This window comes from Amblyraja radiata, chromosome 13 (assembly GCF_010909765.2).
Source record: "Amblyraja radiata isolate CabotCenter1 chromosome 13, sAmbRad1.1.pri, whole genome shotgun sequence".
Taxonomy (NCBI): Eukaryota; Metazoa; Chordata; class Chondrichthyes; order Rajiformes; family Rajidae; genus Amblyraja; species Amblyraja radiata.
Genome location: NC_045968.1, coordinates 42,529,831 through 42,549,319, shown reverse-complemented (window position 1 = coordinate 42,549,319; position 19,489 = coordinate 42,529,831). Strand labels below are relative to the sequence as shown.

At 44.3% G+C, this 19,489-nt stretch overlaps 1 protein-coding gene across 1 annotated transcript; it reads right to left on the bottom strand.

Annotated features, from left to right (window-relative positions):
* Window positions 1–3,893: 3,893 nt before the first annotated feature.
* Window positions 3,894–15,147, bottom strand: LOC116979495 (phospholipid scramblase 1-like). Its single transcript, XM_033031005.1, has 5 exons — window positions 15,105–15,147; window positions 13,577–13,619; window positions 11,981–12,201; window positions 6,933–7,094; window positions 3,894–3,920 (listed from the first exon to the last, which is right to left on the bottom strand). The coding sequence occupies exons 1-5, from the start codon at window positions 15,144–15,146 to the stop codon at window positions 3,894–3,896; spliced, it is 495 nt and encodes a 164-aa protein (XP_032886896.1). The 5' UTR covers window position 15,147.
* Window positions 15,148–19,489: the final 4,342 nt, after the last annotated feature.

Here is a 19,489-nt window from a genome sequence, read left to right as displayed (position 1 = left end):
CAAATGGCCTATGCCTGCATCTATTTTCTATGTTCCTTTGTTCTATGTTTCTGTCTGCCTATATATGATCCATATTCCTCTGTTCCCTCCATTTCCGCGTGCCTATCTAAAAGCCTCTTAAACGTCACTTTCATATTGCACCAACACCCTCACCCCAGACAATGCATTCCAGGCCCCCACTACTGTCTATACAAAACTTACCCTTAAACTTTCCCCCTCTCACCTTTTGGCCATTCCATCTAGAGTTGGACGTTTCCACTTGGGAAAAAGGTTTGGACTGTCTACCCTATCGACGCCTCATAATTTTATATATTTCTATCAAATCTCCCTTTAACCACTGACTGACATGGAGTATGTTCAGTGTTTTCTAATTTTATTTTAAAATCGAGTTGCTGTCTGTAGATGTAATATCAAGGTATTTTGCCTGTGAACGTTAAATGATATACATTACATTCACCTTACTCATATTGCTCAGACCTTTCACACACAAGCTCCTCTCTCTCCACCCTTCCTTTCTCTAGTCCTTCCCCGCCTCCCCAGCTCAATATTAAGTGATCGCACTTTACCTTAATCAGCATCATAACCAAACAAATTATTTTTCAACCAATAAGATCCTCCAGGAAAGACAGGCTCCTTAGTGGGGAATAAATCTGGAAATAACTTTGCAATGTAAATATCTGTAAATTTAAACAGAGTCAACAGAATTTTTGTTTGCAATTGTACCACAGTTACTGAGGTTTAATGCAGATAAGGTTGTGTGCGGTGCTAGTGTGCTTTCTTACTTAATCATCATTGTTTCCTATCTACATTTTCCAATCAGCAACTTCCCATCCATTCAGTTTTCAAAATACATAAAATCCTGCAAAGTTAAAGAACTTGCATTAATAAAAGAAAGAAAAAGACTTGCAATTTTTTAAATGCCATTCATCACCTCACTTCAGGAGCATAGTTACTGTTAGACTGAAGGAAACATCTGCTATACAATGCAATCAATGCCAAAAAATGTTAAGAGCTATATCACATAGCAGGAAGAATGGCTAAAACATTTGTCAACAAAGCAGGCATTGCACAATGTTCATCAGAAAGTGAGGGCTGGGGGCCAAAGATGTCCAAGGAGGAACTTCTGGATATTAGGTGGATGAAGATACAATCTTTAGACTTTAGAGCTACGTCGTGAAAACAGGAGAAAAGAAAGTGGGGAGTGACAGAAAGGGAGGAGCGGGGTTGTGAGAAGTTATCTAAAATTGGAGAATTCAATTTGTGTCAATTTTAGATAACCTCTAACAATTTCTAACAACCCCTCCCCCTTCCTCCACTTCCTATTGTCCTTCTTCCCACTAACCCTTGCCTCCATCTATTCTGGACCTCCCACCTGGACTCACACGGTTTCTCCCATTCCCCGACTCACGCTTCACATTTCTCAACTCTTCAATCCTTTTGTCTCCCACCTTTTTTCCATCTTTGCTCTAACCATCTGCCCATCTGACACTCCCTTCCCCTGTGTTCATCTATTACCAGTGACAGTTTTTCTTGCCCCCCCTTTCCCCTAGCTTTCCCTCCGCCCTCCCCACAATCAGTCAATGCAATATATCATTCCAGATTACCATGCAGGAATTTATTAAAATCCACATAGATTACTTTCACCACACCTGCCCTCATCGATCCTCTTGGCTACCTCTTCAAAAAATATTAACTTGCTGTTGAGTTTACTGAGACATGCCAGGATATCATTTCTGTGGCTTCCGCAGTGCTGAGCTTATCAATGCCTGGTGGGATGTTGCTGACATTGTTTTACAGCCCCTAAGGTTCCACGTGCTCGACAGTTACTGACAGTTGGGATAAAATTCCTAGGGGTCCGTAGCCCCACTGGCTCCTGCTGGAATATAATTCCCAGTTCACCGTGCTGTGTGTCCACCCCTCAAGTGTTGTGCAACTTCTTTCATTTCTCCTCCGAACAATCCTATTTCATTAATCTATCTTCTCAAAGGCCTTACCTTCTTCCTGTTGTGATCAGTTCGAAGAGGATCAGTTTACAATAAAGTATTTGATATTTGAGAATTGTACGGGATCATTTCTTACATTCCTCCTTTGAATGAAACTATTGCTCAATTTGACTTTTAATTTTAGAGATACAGCATGGAAACAAGCCCTTCAGTCCACTGAGTCCACACTGACCATCACTCACCTCTTCACACAAGTTCTCTGTCATCCCATTTTCTCATCCACTCCCTGCACATTAGGGACAGATTTTACAGTAGCCAATTAACCTTACAAATCCGCACGTCATTATGATGTGGGAGCAAACTGGTGTGCCCAGTGGAAACCCACACGGTCACAGGGAGAACGTGCAAACTCCACACAGACATCAGCTGAGGTCGGGTTCGAACCTGGGTCCCTGGCGCTGTGAGGCACAGCTCTATCAGCTGCGCCACCATGCCGCCATTGAGAAAGGCTATGTAGTATTTTAATGTTAATATTAGTTAAAAAAACTATATATATTCCTTAATTTAAAACAGAAATAATTTGAATGCCAACATATTTTCTCTCAATATTGTGAGCTTGAAAGGATTTTGAGGATTTCATGTTATTCAGCGGTGATCTTCCTTTGTATCTTAATCCCTGTTCTATATTTAAAGTTGGACTGCATATCCTTTGCCCTTTGTATGTTACCCATATATCTTTATACTTACAATTAAAAAGGTGGCCCCCATCAGGGTTGCTTTAATATTAACGTCCAACTGCATCGGAAAGGTGACTTCAAAGTTATCAGCATCTGTAAAAGTTTCAACCAATACTCCACTCCAATTCTTTGCAATGTTTCCTATTACTTCCTTTTTATTCAGGGTTTTTATCTGCAATAAAATGATAGAACAAACAACAGTAGAAAATCACCATCAGTGTGAGCCCAGTTACCAGGCACAAGCCTCACAATATAGACAAAAAATGCTGGAGTAACTCCATGGATCAGGCAGCATCTCTGAAGAAAAAAGGATAGGTGATGTGGCATCTTCAGACTGAAAGTATGGGGTTGGAGGAGGGGGGGGGGGGGGGGAGGGTTGTGCAGAGCTGGATGTAAAAAGGACCAGGATCAATCTGAATAAAGGGGGCAGCACAGAGGTACAGTGGTAGAGTTGCTGGGTCTCTGGAACTTACAGTGCCAGAGACCCAGGTTTGATCCTGACTACAGGTGCTGTCTGTATGTTTGCACGTTCTCCCTGTGACTGCGTGGGTTTCCTCCGGGTGTCTTCCGGTTTCCCCCCCACATTCCAAAAAACGTGCAGGTTTGTAGGTTAATGGCTTCTGTAAATTGTCCCTTGTGTATAGGATAGAACTGGTATATGGTGTGATCATTGGTCGGCATGGACTTGGGTGGGCCAAAAGGGCAACTTTCCACCCTGCATCTCTAAACTAAACTAAACAATCAGGGCAGGCCACAACTGAACTCAGGCTGGGTGGTGCCCTGGTGGGCCCATTGATAGCTAGAGAAGCCCCCCCCCCACCCCCCCTTAAATTTGAGCTCAACCTCTCGATGAATTTAGGCGTTATCACATATGAGCCTACATGGTGCGGACAAGAAAGGAAACCGAGTGCAGAATATTGTTTACTGCTACAGCGAAAGTGCAGATAAGAAAAAGTGCAGGGGCCACAACGAGACAGATTTGGAGATATGGAACACATCCTTAGCTTATGAGAGGTCTATTTGGTGAGTTTGGTAACAGCAGCTGATAAGCTTTTGTATCTTCTGCCTAATGGTGAAGGGGAGAGGAGAGAATGACCAGGGAGCGAATGGTTCCTGATTATGTTGGTTTCTTCCCCCAGGCAGCGTGAAGTACAGATGGTGTCGTGGGGTGGGGTGGGGTGGGAGGCCAGTTTGCATGATGGACTGGGTGCATTCACAACTCGCTGCAGACTCCATTGGTCTTGGGTGGAACAATTGCATTACAAAATGTAACCAATCCGAATAGGATGCTTTCTATGTTGCTTCTGTAGAAATTGGTAGGTGAATGAATGAATGAATGAGTGAATGAATGAATGAATGAATACTTTATTGTCGCATGTGATAAGCCATAGTGAAATTCTTTGCATGCATACCCAAGGTATGCAATATTTGCCCCATAAAGGGCACCGACAACGTGTAATTGGAGGCATGTTGAATTTCCTTCGTGTTGTGAGGAAGTAAAGGTGACAGCATGTTTTTTTAGTTTAGTGAGGCAGCATGGAAGCAGGCCCGACAGTCTACAGAGTCCACACCGACCAATGATAACCAGTACATGAGTTTGATCCTACATCCCAACAACAATTTACATGGGCCAATAAACCTCCAAACCTGTATGAAGGAACAAACATCACCCATTCCTTCTCTCTAGTGATGCTGCCTGCCATGCTGAGGTGAATAAGCCCACAACAGGGTTTCACAATGAGAAAGATACATTGTTCATCTGCCTGAGGGGAATGAGCCTTTGGCACAGTGATCACATTATACCAGTGAGTCAGAAGGTATAACATATTATTCAGGGGAGTATTGAATGGAATATGATAAGGGCCAGGTGCATAGAGGAGTGCCTAAGTATGAGGAATTAACCAGTGGCTCATTGGTAGTTTGTCTTGAAGAGATGGGGTAATGGCTAACTTCAGGCAACCTCAGTTATTAGAGATCAAAGCATGACTTCAATGAGAATGTCTTACCTCCCATTTCATTGTAAGGCCTTCATGGCAGTACTCCCGGGAGGAGGTAGAAGCAAGGAACTGCAGATGCTGGTTTACAAAAAAAGATACAATGTGCTGGAGTAACCCAGCCGATCAGGCGGAATCTCTGGAGGGCATGGTAGGCAATATTTTGGGTTGGGACCCATCTTTGGAAAAATTGTAATAGGCGGGCAGTAAGCTTTCCTTGTAAATAGCCAAGCATCTCACGACCTTTCAAGATTTAGGATCTGTGCAGGAGCAGGAAGTTGAAAAATAAATGGCAAGTAGAATGAAAATGAAGAAAAGTTCTTGTCATATCGAGAACTGGCCCGATCTTGAATAAGTGCTGAATGCAGATTCAAGTCCAACTCTTGAAAGAAAATTGGATATAACTGAGAAAGTTGAGAGTTTCCTTGTGCATCAAATGTGAAGAATTAAAAGCTGTGTAATAGATATCACCCCCATGGATATAAGGTGTCATTACTCATTCTCACCTTGCTTATTCAGAAGTACTTTTGTGTTGGGAAAAGGGTAAGATAAACTGCCAAGTATGTGAGTGATTTTTGGTTTCATGTCTTTTTTGTCCTTGGTTACTATCTGCTATTTACTTGCCAAATATAGTTACCCTTAAATACCTGCAGAGAGTTTTCTACTACATTTATGCAACATGCTGATGAAACAGTGTTGCCATGAGCGCACTTAATCAGCAGTTTACAAGGATACAAAGGACATTTATTATCACATAAATCAGCAGTTTATACCAGGTAATACTAGCTTAGAAGATGGAAGATGCATGTTCACTCGAAGGCAAGTTATTTTACACAAAGAGTGATGAAAACAAAAAAAAGGCTGCCCAAAAAGCTCAGAAGAATGAACATTTTGAAAATATAATACAATATAAATATAAATATTGTTTATTTGAAGAGTGGATGAGTGTGACAGACTCATTCTTAGGGGCAGGCAGAAAGATAATTATTTTTGTAACATTCTGAGGGTTTTTATTTCATATTTTATGCATGTTCATCAATTTGTTGATTTGCAGAAACGGAAAAATGGTAAGACCACAATTGACAACCCATCTTTCATACCCCTGTGGTGTCTCAATGTGCTTTGCAGGTAATTAACTACTTTTGAAGTGTCTTCAATGTTGGAGTACAGAAAATGCTGCAACCACTTGTTTATAGTGTACGTAAGTGATTTGGATGTGGGAGGCATGATCAGTTACAGTAGTTCTCAGATGAGAAGAAGATTTGTGGAGTAGTTGATAGGGTGGAACGTAGTTTCAGCCTGCAGAGAAATGTTTGCTGTGTTGGTGAGATAGCCTGAAAAAATGGCAGATGGAGTTTCAATCAAGACAAATTAGTTTAATTTAGTTTAGAGATACAGCGTGGAAACAGGCCCTTCAGTCCATCAAATCCGCACTGACAAACAATCCCCGCACACTAACACTATCCCACACGCACTCGGGGCAATTTACAATTTTACTGAAGTCAATCAACCTACAAAGCGATACGTCTTTGTAGTGTGGGAGAAAACCAGAGCACCCAGAGAAAACCTACCCAGAGAGTCTTACCTTCCACTACCTGCAACCTCCGGCAACCACCTTCAACTAACATCGCAACCGGCTTCGACTAAAAAATTACCGATTTTTAAACCGGCAACCTATTTTTAGTCGCGGCCGGTTTAAAATTTTTTGAAATAATCCCCGGAACTTAGAAGAAGCGGAAACCACTTTCGACCATTAGGGAGACTGACAAAAACCTCCGGGAATCTCCGGGAACCGCACGGAAACCTTGGGTGGGGCGCAAAGTCTCCAGAGGTTTCCGTTCAGGTTTCCTAAGTGGGACAGGGGCATCAGGAACAGTTTCTTCTCCTCTGTTTTCAGGCTACTGAAAGGTCCTATCATAAGATAGGATATGGTCAGATTCACCTCGCCCTGTTGCTGACATTGGACTTTGTCTATGGAACTGAAGCGCTACAATGCCGAGAACTATATTTGAACTACATCTTCTCCGCTGCTCTATTATTGTGCTTCAGTTTGACTTGATTGTATTTGTGTATAATATAATGTAATCTGATTGGAAAGCATGCAAAAACAAAGGTTTTAATGTAATTTAATCAGTAGTACACACAACAATGATAAACATAAGCTCTAAAACTAAACCTAAACATAATCCTAAATCAAAGAATCATCTTTATCAATGTGTTACTTCACTTGCGTCACTTAGAATTCTAGAAAGACGTACCTTAAAATGTACAGACTTACAGCAGCCAGATTGACAACAAGGACCACATATCCTCAGGACAGTATGCCTGCTTTTATTTTGAATAGAAAACCTTGGCATACATGCGTTCCATCTTTGGATAACGTATCCTATTGGTTGACCGGGTGGAGCTTGCACTTCCATCTGTAAATGAAACATATCACCATTTATGGAAACTGCGGACCAGTGATAGGAATCGGTACCAGTGTGACAATAAACTAAACTCAACTCAGGAGAGCAACTGTCTCTAGAGTAAATGATTTGGTTTTCTGAACACAGCTACATTACCGAGACCTGGTCATAAGTGAACAGCAACATATCCCCTTCAGTGATGGCTTAGGGACTGCAGACATATTGAAGGTGAAGCAGTAATGATGTTTAGAAGGGCCAAATGCTTTCTACAGGTCAGATCATTGAAAGTCCCAAAGTTTTTTAAAACAACATTAAAAAAAAAAGGGTAACCAGGGAGACCTGACAGAAATATATACAACTAGGAGAAGCATGGATAAGGTAGACAGTCAGAACCATTTTCCCAAGAAGGAAAAATCAAATACTCGAGGGCGAAGCTTTAAGGTGAGAGGAGCAAAATTTAAAGGAGATGTGCTGGAAAGTTGTTTTACACTGAGAGTGGTGAGTGCCTGGATTGCGCTGCTAGGGATGATTGTTGTGGTGGATACGATAGTGGTGTTTAAGAGATGTTTGGATAGGCACATGGACATGCAGGGAATGGAGGCAGATAAGAGTTGGTTTTGGCATCATGCTTGGCACAGGCATTGTTGATTGAGGAGCCTGTTCTTGTGCAGTGCTGTTCTATGTTTAGTTTAGTTTAATTCAGTTTAGTTCAGAGATACAGCATGCAAATAAGCCCTTTGGCCCACCAAGTCCATGCAGACCAGCAATCCCCACACATTAACACTCTCCTACACACATTAAGAACAATTTATAATGTTATCATGCTAATTTGCCTCCAATCCTGCACGTCTTTGGAGTGTGGCAGAAAACTAGACCTCCCAGGGAAAACCCATGCAGATCACAGGGAGAATGTACATACTCTGTACAGGCAGCACCTGTAATCAGGATAGAACCTGGGTCTCTGGCACTGTAAGGCATATATTAAGGCACTGTAATATATATATATATATATATATATACCATGTTCTATACTGAAAAATGAACTTATACTAAGAAATGGGGCAGTGGCATTATCATCTGATTAATAATCTAGATACCAGGGCAAAGTCCTAGACACTTGGGTTCAAATCTCACCATGGCAGATTGTGATAAATTCAAATTAGAATTCTGACATTATAGTCAGTCATTGTAAAGACCCATCTGGTTCACTGCCGTCCTGTAGGGGTGGAAACCTGGATTTCTCACCTACACCTGACTCCACACCCATTTGCCTTCTGAAGAGACCCAAAAAATCACTCAATTGAAATAAAACCACTTGTCAGAGTGTCCTCTCTGGAATTCCAACAAGTGTACAGTAGAGAGCATATTGACTGGTTGCATCATGGCATGGTTTGGCAACTTGAACGCTCAGGAGCGAAAAAGACTGCAAAAAGAGATGAACACTTCCCAGTCCATTCCAGTCCATGATTTTAACATTAAAGATCTTGTGAAAGTTGGCATTTTTAAAGCTTTAATCGCGAATAACGTGAAATATAGGATGAAATCTTCATTGCAGCTGATCACTGCTAGCCGAGCCATTGTGACATCATCAGTTGAAGCTGGTCATTTAAAATTTAAAGTCTTTTGAATTTTTTAAACTTTAATCAGTAATAAGTCGAGAAATAAAGCATAAAATGTTCAGTGAAGGTTATCTCTGTCTAGAAGGGAATAATGTGAATTAGAATATGTAAAAATCTTGTGAAAGTTGGCATTTTTAAATCTTTAATTGCGAATGACGTGTCAAATATAGGATGAAATATAGGATGAAAGACCTTCCCTAACCAGAAGCCGTGGATGAGCAGGGAGGTCAGACTCCTACTGAAGGCTCGCGATGCCGCTTTCAGATCTGGCGACGCTGAGGGATACAGCTCATCCAGGGCCAATCTGAAAATGGGAATTAGGAATGCCAAACTCAATCACAAACGGCGGATTGAGGAGCACTTCCATAACAACTCTGACCCCAGGCGCATGTGGCAAGGAATCAAATCCCTTGCCGATTACCAGAAAGTTAACACCCCTCCCCCAGACAACGCCACCCTTCCTGACGAGCTAAACCATTTCTATGCTCGCTTTGACCGAGATAACAAAACCCCAGCCATCAAAGTTGCTCCACCCACAAATGAACAACCCCTCAGTCTCTCCACCTCTGCTGTACAAGATGCACTGAGCAAGGTGAATGAGCGCAAAGCTGCCGGCCCCGATGGCATCCCTGGCCGGGTGCTTAGGGCATGTGCTGGACAACTATCCCAAGTCTTTACCGACATTTTCAATCACTCACTGGCCCAGGGTGTTGTCCCCACTTGCCTCAAGACATCAACCATTGTGCCAGTGCCCAAACAGTCAGCCACAGGGAGCCTCAACGATTTCCGCCCAGTGGCACTCACCCCTGTCATTGCAAAGTGCTTTGAGCGGCTGATCTTGGCTCACCTCAAAGCCAGCCTCCCCCCCACACTGGACCCCCATCAGTTTGCCTACCGGGCCAACAGGTCTACAGAGGACGCCATATCGGCGGCCCTACACTCTGCCTTGACCCACCTGGACAACAACAACTCCTACATCAGGTTGCTGTTCATTGATTTCAGCTCCGCTTTCAACACTGTCATCCCCGCCAGCTTGATCACCAAACTCAGCGGACTTGGCATCTCCACCTCCCTCTGCAACTGGACACTGGATTTCCTCACCAACAGACCACAGTCTGTTAGGGTCAAAAACCTCACCTCCACCACTATAACACTGAACACCGGCGTGCCACAGGGCTGTGTGCTCAGCCCTCTCCTCTACTCCCTCTTCACCCACGACTGCATCCCTAAGTACGGATCCAACGCCATCATTAAGTTTACTGACGACACCACGGTGGTAGGACTGATCAGTGACAACGATGAGTCAGCCTACCGAGAGGAGGTCCAGCACCTGACAACCTGGTGTGCCAATAATAACCTCGTCCTCAACTCCAAGAAGGCGAAGGAACATTGTCGACTTCAGGAAGGTCAGAGGGGGCAGACATACCCCCCTCCACATAAACGGGACTGAGGTGGAGCGCGTCTCCAGCTACAAATTCCTCGGGGTACACATCTCGGAGGATTTGTCCTGGTCCCTCAACACCTCCAAGCTGATCAAAAAGGCACAGCAGCGCCTTTACTTCCTGAGGAGGCTCAAGAAAGCCCACCTGTCCCCCCAGATCCTGACCAACTTCTACAGGTGTACCATCGAGAGCATCCTGACCGCCTGCTTCACGGTATGGTACAGCAGCTGCACTGTTGCGGACAGGAAGGCACTACAACGGGTGGTGAAAACCGCGCAGCACATCATCGGTGCCCCGCTCCCTGCCATGGATGCCCTCCACCGAAAACGGTGTCTGAAACGAGCTGGGAAGATCATTAAAGACCCCTCCCACCCCAACCATGGACTGTTTGCCCTCCTCCCATCAGGGAGGCGGTACAGGAGCCTCAGGTCTCGTACCAGTAGGATGAGGAACAGCTTCTACAATCATACCGTCGCTTTGCTGAACTCGGAGTCCCGCCGATAGATTCCTCCGGTCCCTCCGTCCCCATTGTTTAATTATTCTGTATTTTTTATTATTCTGTATCCTTTTTTTTTTTAAATTTCTATATTGCACTACTACGGACTGACGCAAAACTGCATTTCGTTGTACCCATACTCAGTATTTGTGCAATGACATTAAAGTTGAATTGAATTGAAAAATGAAATCTTCAGTGAGGCTGAACACTGCTAGCCGAGCCATTGTGATGTCATGAGTTGAAGCTGGTCGTTTTAATTTAGTCTTTTGACTTTTTTAGACTTTTAATCAGTAATGTCGAGAATAAGGAGTGATAAAGCATAAAATGTTCAGTGAAGGTGCTCTCTGCCTCGAGGGGAAAAATGTCAATCGGAATATGTAAAAATGTAATCGTTACCGTGCAGTGTTTTGCGAAGATGTAAATACAACCACATATACACACACATATACACACACACACATATACACATGTACAAAATCAGACTTTTAGTAAGTATATGATGATTATATATATGGGCAGATGGGGCTCGTCAGCCTGGGAATGCAGTCCATCTAGGAGAGAGAAAACTCTGATTTAAACCTCCACTGCCTTGTGACCATATCCAGTCATGGAACAGGCTCCAGGAGTAAACCTCAAGAAAATCCGGAGTCAGAGTCCCTAAGGCAGTTTGTCGTTGTCTACAACCTCGCTCTGGCAGCTCCTGCAACGGCGCTGGTGCCAAACAGTAACAGCCCTGTTGTTCCTTTGGATCAATCAGTGACATGGAGAGGGGGGATGTGCTGCATGGGCAACAGCCTGTTGGACATCGCCCAGGCTTGCATCCGACCAGGATGCATCACCCATGGTCAGTCATGACCGAGAGGAATCTACTATATATATACAAAGTCGGAGTACTATATTTAAATATTCTGTTATGCTGCTGCAAATAAAAAAATAATTGTTTGGGACATATGACAATAAAACACGCTTGAATCTTGACCTGCAATGCTCAGAATGGTTCCAGATGGCAGCCCCCATTTCCTTCACAAGAACAAGCAGGAAAGGACGATTAAATACCATCATCGCTTGAATGAATAATGCTTCATCTGACATATTGCTTTCCCAATAAAGTATCACTATATCCCCACTCTGAGAGGCAGTGGTTATCCATCTTGTGTTCAGAGTGAGGTTTTAACCAGTGCTGGCTAGAAGTGACAATGATAAAGAAATCTGATCAGGCTGCAGATGGAATGGGTTGGAGTGTGCCTGTGAATAAAGGAAATGAATGGTCCATTCTAACATGTGGAGTGGAATGTACAAAAGATAGACCGACCATACAAACCCTTTCAGTTAATCACTTACCTCCTGCAAGCAGCAGGGACACCAGCAGGTTTGACATCTGAGAGACCGTATGAGGCACATTACTTCAGTGTCCGTATTGTCAATAATGCGGATTTTCATTGCTCGGCTACTTCCACAGCACACTCTGCAGCATATGTTACTCTTCTCAAGGGCATAGTAGATCTGCTGATTAAGATTGTTCTTAACCTCATACTTGTTGACGGTCTCAATCCCAAGTATGACTGAAATATATAACGACACATACAATGCTTTAAGGAATCTGTTTGCGGGGGGAAGGGTGGTGGGCAGGATGAGGGGGATGGGGGGGGGGGGGGGGGTTGTTGGTTAGAGTTTACCTAAAATTAGAGGTTTTAAAGTTCGTACCACTGGGTTGTAATCTACCCAAGCGGAAAAGGGTTCTTGACGTGACGTTACTAGCTAGTTATTATTTCAGCCCCTCCTGCATGGAATTTATGGAATGCTATCACAGAGACTTCAAAGTTAGTAGATGCAAACTATGGCACAGGAGAAAACTGGTGTGAATTTTTCACTCCGACACAATGAAAATACCAATCACTGTTCAACAGTTAATGAGCGGTGAATGGCTCATTCATTATTTGCTCCACAATAGATGTGCCAATGATTTCTCACTCACTGTTGAGTAGAGTTTGTTTCATCAGTCATAACCCCACACATGATTGGGGTTAAACAGTTGCTTGGCACAGTCTATGCATTTGTGTCCACGCACACCATCATTTCAGGGTGTGGAGATGAATAAAGATCTTGTTTGGAAACACTACTTTTCACAGCAATAACATGAATAAGTTTAGTTTAGTTTAGTTTCAGAGATACTGTGCGGAAACAGGACTTTTGGCCCATCGAGTCCATGCTGGCCAGTGATTACCCCATACACTAGCACTATCCTACACACCAGGGTCATTTTACCAATTCGTACCAAAGCCAATTAACCTACCAACCTGTATGCCTATGGAGTGTGGGAGGAAACCGGAACAGCCGGGGGAAACCCATGTGGTCAGAGGGCAGCACCCATAGGCAGGATCGAACCCGGTTCTCTGGCGCAGTAAGGTAACAACTCTACCACTGCTCCATTGTGCCCTGCCACCCATCACAACACCTAAATGTGCAAATCCATCCCTCTGTGCAACTGGAATCAGATGAGACATGATGCCATTAAGAGGAATAGAAAAAGCTGAGAAAGGGATTGGACTACAACAATAATTCCACCCTTTGTGGATCTTTATAGGTTTCGTTTAGTTTAGAGATACAGCATGAAAATAGGTTCTTCAGCCCACCGAGTCTGCGCCGACCAGCGATCACATGTCCACTACACACACTGGGGGCAATTTCCATCATCGGTGTTATCCCACTTTCACATCCTACATACTAGGGGCAATTTACAGAGGCCAATTAACCTACAAACCTGCATGTCTTTGGAATGTGGGAGGAAACCAGAACACCCGGGTAAAAACCATGTGGTCACAGGGAGAAAGTAAAAATTCTGAGCCGACAGCACCCGAGGTCAGGATCGAACCCAGGTCTCTGGTGCCATAAAGCAGCAACTCTACCACTGCGCCACCATGCCTCAGAGCCACTTACCTTCTATGGGTTCCATCTTCTGAAATATCATAATCTTGTCCATCTGTAAAACAGCAGTTTAATTATTCTTTTCACACCGGACACAAACTGTACATGATTTGAAATCTTTCAGGAAAGGAATTTAACAATTGTAAACTTTGAACTTTTTTGGTCTGTGGTGTTTTATATCGCTCATTTCTACACACTAAATCCATTAAAGGCAATGGATAAAATCCTCCATCAATAGGAATCCAATGGTTCAATGGTTCAATGGTCTTCCTGAACTCCTGCCAGTAGTGGATTAGGGCCATGTAACAATCTCTTGAACAATTAAGGTACCTAATACTCAAATATTGAGTTTAAACATTTGATTTGGAGAATAAGAGTTACATTTTGTGTCCTTTGTTTGTATCTGTTTTCTAATAGAAGGAGGCCTTTCAACACATTGCATCCATGCCATTGTATAGAGCCGTATAATCCCTCCAATAATACTACCTATAGCCTATTCTTCCCACATTATCATCAACTCCAAAGTTTGAGGAGATTTAGCATGTCACTGAATACTTTTGTCAGTCTTCCACATATATGGGGCACTGACTGGTTGCAACACGTTCACTATCTCAAATGCCCGAAAATAAAGGTGCAGAAAGTAGTGGACATTACCAGTTCCATTACAGGCAATGATCTCCTCACTACCAAATGGGTTTTACAGAACCACTGCCTTATACTGCCTTAGGACCACAGTGTCCGCACCGACCAGCGATCCCTGCACACTAACGCTATCCTACACACACTGGGGGAAATTTACATTTAATACCAAGCCAATTAACAGACAAATCTGCATGTATTTGGAGCGCTAGATATCGAGCTATAACTGATATTAGTTATGTACTTACGGATAACTGATCAGTTATTGGATTACCCACGACAGCATATGATTCAAGACCCTGGAGGCCATGGGGCCCAATGCCCCAAGATGATCAATGGCAGCAGCAGCGCACTCCCCAATCCAACTGTTGGAGACAACTTCACCTGTGGAAGGTGTAGGAGGGTCTGCCTGTCAAGGATAGGCCTATTCAGTCACAGCAGGGAAAGCAACCACAGATGAAACATTTCCCTCTCCAAGCAGGACAATGTCAAAGCTGTTTGATCATCTAGCGCAGATGGACGGCTGCTAACATATTGTTTATTGTATACTGTATTTATTGTTGTCTCATTGTGTTAGTTTTGAGATAATGTGTGGAAACAGGCCATTCAGTCCATCAAGTCTGCGCTGACCAGCGATTCCCATACACTAGCACTATCCTACACACTAGCGACGATTTTTGCCGAAGCCAATTAATCTACAAACCTGTACATCTCTGGAATGTGGGAGGAAACCGGGATTGGTGGAGAGTGAAGCAGAAATAATGTTTCAGGTTAATTACCATTTCCAATACTATTGAAGAAAATTGAGGAGCATTGTACAATGGAAGGTCATTAAAATATCACCCTTTGGTACCACTGGTAAAATTAAAATGAGCAATAGATAAGTAAGTGTCTGTACAACCTGCAGAAGTGGTTCTAGTCCTGGTGGGGTTTCCGATGACATTTCCTTCATCTGTTGAAAGCTGGTAAGAAGCAGAAATAGGAAAGGATGTTTTATTGCAATTCCTAAAATATTAAGGGTTACAATTAATGAGATACAATGGACCCCCTCCTCTTGTACTCCCCCGAATGGTCCTCTACCCTCTTTAGACCTTTTCATTTCCAACTGCCTCAAATTTCCACTCCCCTTACCTACTCTAACCTCACCCCTCCTGAACATACAGCCCTCCGCTCACTCTGCAGCAACCCCAACTTGATAATCAAACCCGCTCACAATGGAGGTGATGTGGTAGTCTGGCATGCTGATCGCTACCCTACTGAGGCCAGGCAACAACTCTCAGACACCTCCTCCTACTTATCCTTGGACCATGACTCCACAGCCAAGCACCAGGCCTTAATCTCTAGCACCACCACTTCCTGCTCTCTGCCCTCTAAAGCCTCCAACCTTATTGTTTCCCAGCCCCACATGGCCTGATTTTATCTTCTCCCCAAAATCCACAAACAGAACTGTCCTGGCAGACCCATTGTTGCTGCTTGGTAATGGCCCACCAAATTAATTCCACATACCTCGACTCCATCCTATCCCCCCTGGTCCAATCCCTCCCTACCTATGTCCAAGACACCTCACACGCTCTTCGTCTCCTGAATGACCTCTGCTTTCCAGGCCCCCACTATCTCATCTTTACTATGGATGTGCAGTCACTCCTTACCTCCATCCCCCACCAGGAGGGTCTTAAAACCCTCCGTTTCTTCCTCGACCGTAGAACCAGCCAATTTCCATCCACCAATACTAGCAGAGCTGGTTCTTACCCTCAATAACTTCTCCTTCGTCTCCTCCCACTTCCTCCAGATCCAAGGCATAGCTATGGGCATTCACATGGGCCCTAGCTATGCCTGCCTCTTTGTAGGGTACGTTCCAGGAGTACCCTGGCCCTATCCCCGAACTCTACCTCCACTACTACATTGACAACTGCCATCATGCTACCTCCTCCACTCATGCACAACTTACTGATTTCATCAACTTTGCCACTAATTTCCATCCTGCACTGAAATTCACATGGACCATCTCCAACGTTTCCCTACCGTTTCTAGATCTCACCATCTCCATCACAAGAAACAGATTATTGACCGACATCTACTACAAATCTACTGACTCCCATAGCTATCTTGACTACACTTCTTCCCACCCTGCTTCCTGTAAAGACTCTATCTCCTACTTCCATTTCCTCCATCTACGCCGCATCTGCGCCAAGGATGATGTGTTCCACACCAGGGCATCGGAGATGTCCTCATTCTTTAGGGAACGGGGGTGCCCCTCTTCCATTATAGATGAGGCTCTCACTAGGGTCTCCTCTATATCCCGCAGCTCCACTCTTACTCCCCCTCCCCCATTCGTAACAAGGACAGAGTCCCCCTTGTCCTCACCTTCCACCCCATCAGCCGTCGCGTACAGCATATAAACCTCCAACGTGTGGAGAGAGAAAGCCCGGTGGGGAGAGAGAGCCTGGGGGGAGGTAAGAGAGTCAGGGCGGGGGGGGGGGGGGGGGTAGAGAGAAGAGGCGACTGAGGAGCCGGGAGAAAGCTCGGGAGTTCTTGGGAGCACTCGGAAGCCCTCGGAAGCGCTCGGGAGCGTTCGGGACGTTCGGGACGTTCGGGACGTTCGGGACGTTCGGGAGCTCTTTAAGGTGAAAAAGGCAAAGTTTAAAGGAGATGTGCTTGGCAAGTTTCTTTTGTGCAGAATGTTTGGTGCCTGTAATGTGTTGCCATTGGTGATGGTGGAGACAGATATGACAATGGCATTTAAGAGGCTTTTGGATAGGCACATGGATATGCAGGAAATGGAGGGATATGGATCACATGTGGGCAGAAGAGATTTATTTATCTTGGCTTCATCTTCATCGCAGATATTGTGGGCTGAACTGCCTGTTCCTGTGCTGTATTGTTCTATTTTATATGCTGTTGCCTTATTGGTGGAAAAACAATGTGCTGTGATTGTATTATCATGTTAGGAAGTCAGGGTAGACTGATACTTCCATCTCTTAAAGTTTAGTGTTAAGAGTTTAGAGATACAGCATGGAAACAGGCCCTTTGGCCCACTGATTCCACGCCAACCATCAATCATCCGTTCACACTATTTCTGCGTTATCCCACTTTCTCCAGCACTAGAGCCAATTTACAGAGGCCAATTTACGTACAAACTCACATGTCTTTGGGATGTGGTAGGAAACTGGAGCACCCGGAGGAAACTCACAGGGAGAATGTGCAAACTGCATGCAGATAGCACCTGAGGTCAGGCTTTAACCCAAGTCTCTGGCGCTGTGAGGCAGCAACTCTAACAGCTGTACTGCTTCTCCTCCAGTTCCTTTCTTCCTCCATCCTGTTGACATTGGGGTAGAAGTTTTTTTCTTGACTCCCTACCCTTAAACGGGTATTGGGAGAGCTATTGTACTCCCTTCCAAACGTTCAGTTCTATGCCTTCAATAAAGTTAAGGACCAGAAGGAGTCAGAGACCACAACAACTAGCTTTCTGCCCATCAGGAGTGAATGGGTGGCCATGATTTGTTTAGCAAATGCTGTACAAATTACTTATTAGTGAAAAACAGGACAATAAATTGATTGATTGATTGATTGATTGAAGCAGCATGGAAACAGACCCTTTGGCCCACTGGGTCCATACTGACTATTGATCACATGTTCACACAAGTTCTAGATTATCCTACTGCACTTCCACTCCCTACGCCGATGCACCTGGGGGAAATACACATGGTCATAGGGAGAACGTGCAAACTCCACACAGACAGCATTCGAGGTCAGGATCTAACCTGGATCACTGGCACTGTCAGGCAGCGGTTCTACCAGCTGTACCACTGGGCAACCCCAAGTATTTTGTGCGTTTTGAAACTTCAAATGGATGCTGTGTGTAAATATGATGCTGTGCATTGTCAGCCTATTTGAACACATCTTTCCCTATGCCAGTCTTTATTCTCTTCCAAATTCAATGGGAAGAGTTGTCAGCCAGGTTGTAAGATCACTCAAGCCAAAAACAAACTGTTGGAGTAAGTCAACGGATCAGGCAGTATCGATGGAGAGAAATAAAAATTTTGCATTTCAAGTCGGGATCCTTCTTCAGTCTCTCACATGTAAGACCATTCATTTTATTGGGGTTCCTCAGCTTGAACGTCAATGCCTTTTACATGGGGATTTGTGGGTATATGGGGGTAATAACATGAGAGGAGGAGGAAGAAGAAGGAGGGAAATAGGCAGGAATTATTGCAATGTACTGTAACTCATATATGTCTCATAAGAATTTTGAACAAACATGTTTACCCCGAGCCCACAACAAATGCACCAGGGAGTATGCAACATCTGCGTGTGTGGATACAAGAATAAAAACAGCAAAGGCTTTAAACAAGTTGCTTTGATTTTTGTTTAGCTACAACCGGAACCATTGCCTTTTACTTACAGTGTGATCATCTAGTGACGCCAACTGAATGCTATTATTTTTATGCATGAATGTATTCAAGAACAATGTTTCATGCCATCATCCCTTTAGTTGTTCATGCTCAAACCAAAATGATAATCTAAACATTAAAAATAATCTTCATTAACCATGGATTTGGCAGAATCTTTCTTTCCATGACAGGTCTCTCGATATTTGCTTGATAAATTAGGGTGGCAGAGTGTCGCAGCTGGTAGAGTTGCCGCCTCAAAGCACCAAAGACCTTGGTTCAATCCTGACCTCGAGTGTTGTCTGTATGGAATTTGTACATTTTTCCTGTGACCATGTGGGTTTCCCCCGGGTAGGGTTGCCAACTTTCTCACTCCCAAATAAGGGACAAAAGGTCAAAATAAGGGACAAATTCCTGACGGCAATTCGTTTACTGACTCGGCGTGGCTGAGTGAATGATGAGTTGGCCCGGGTGCTGGACTGCACACAAAGCTGAGAAGTGTTGGCCTGGGCTCCGGGGCCGTGCACAAAGTCCAGCACCCCATCTAACTCATGAACCGATGATCATCCATGAGAAGGATGGGTGGTGGTGTCGACGGTAAGTGAAGAACCGAAGGTCGGACAGCTGGCCGGGCTGCCGACCGATGGTGCCACGGGTGAGGTGCTGCTGCTGCACTCCATCAGCTGCACTACGTGAGTGGGTGAGGCGGGGTCAGACGTGGCGCTCCAACCCGAGTAGTAGCAATCAAATACGGGACAAGGGCGGTCCCGTATGGGACAAACCAATTTAGCACAATATATGGGATGTCCCGGCTAATACGGGACAGTTGGCAACCCTACCCCCGGGTGCTCTGACTTCCTCCCACATCCCAAAGACGTACAGTTTTGCAGTTTTGCCT

What these genes read in the sequence shown, in the direction of transcription:
- LOC116979495 (XM_033031005.1), bottom strand. Translation starts at nt 15,146, where the DNA reads ATGTCATCGGAAACCCCACCAGGACTAGAACCACTTCTGCAG. An exon ending in GACTAGAACCACTTCTGCAG is followed by an intron (nt 13,620 to 15,104) that starts GTTGTACAGACA and finishes GCTGTTTTACAG; the next exon opens with ATGGACAAGATTATGATATT. An exon ending in GTCCCTGCTGCTTGCAGGAG is followed by an intron (nt 7,095 to 11,980) that starts GTAAGTGATTAA and finishes TTTCATTTACAG; the next exon opens with ATGGAAGTGCAAGCTCCACC.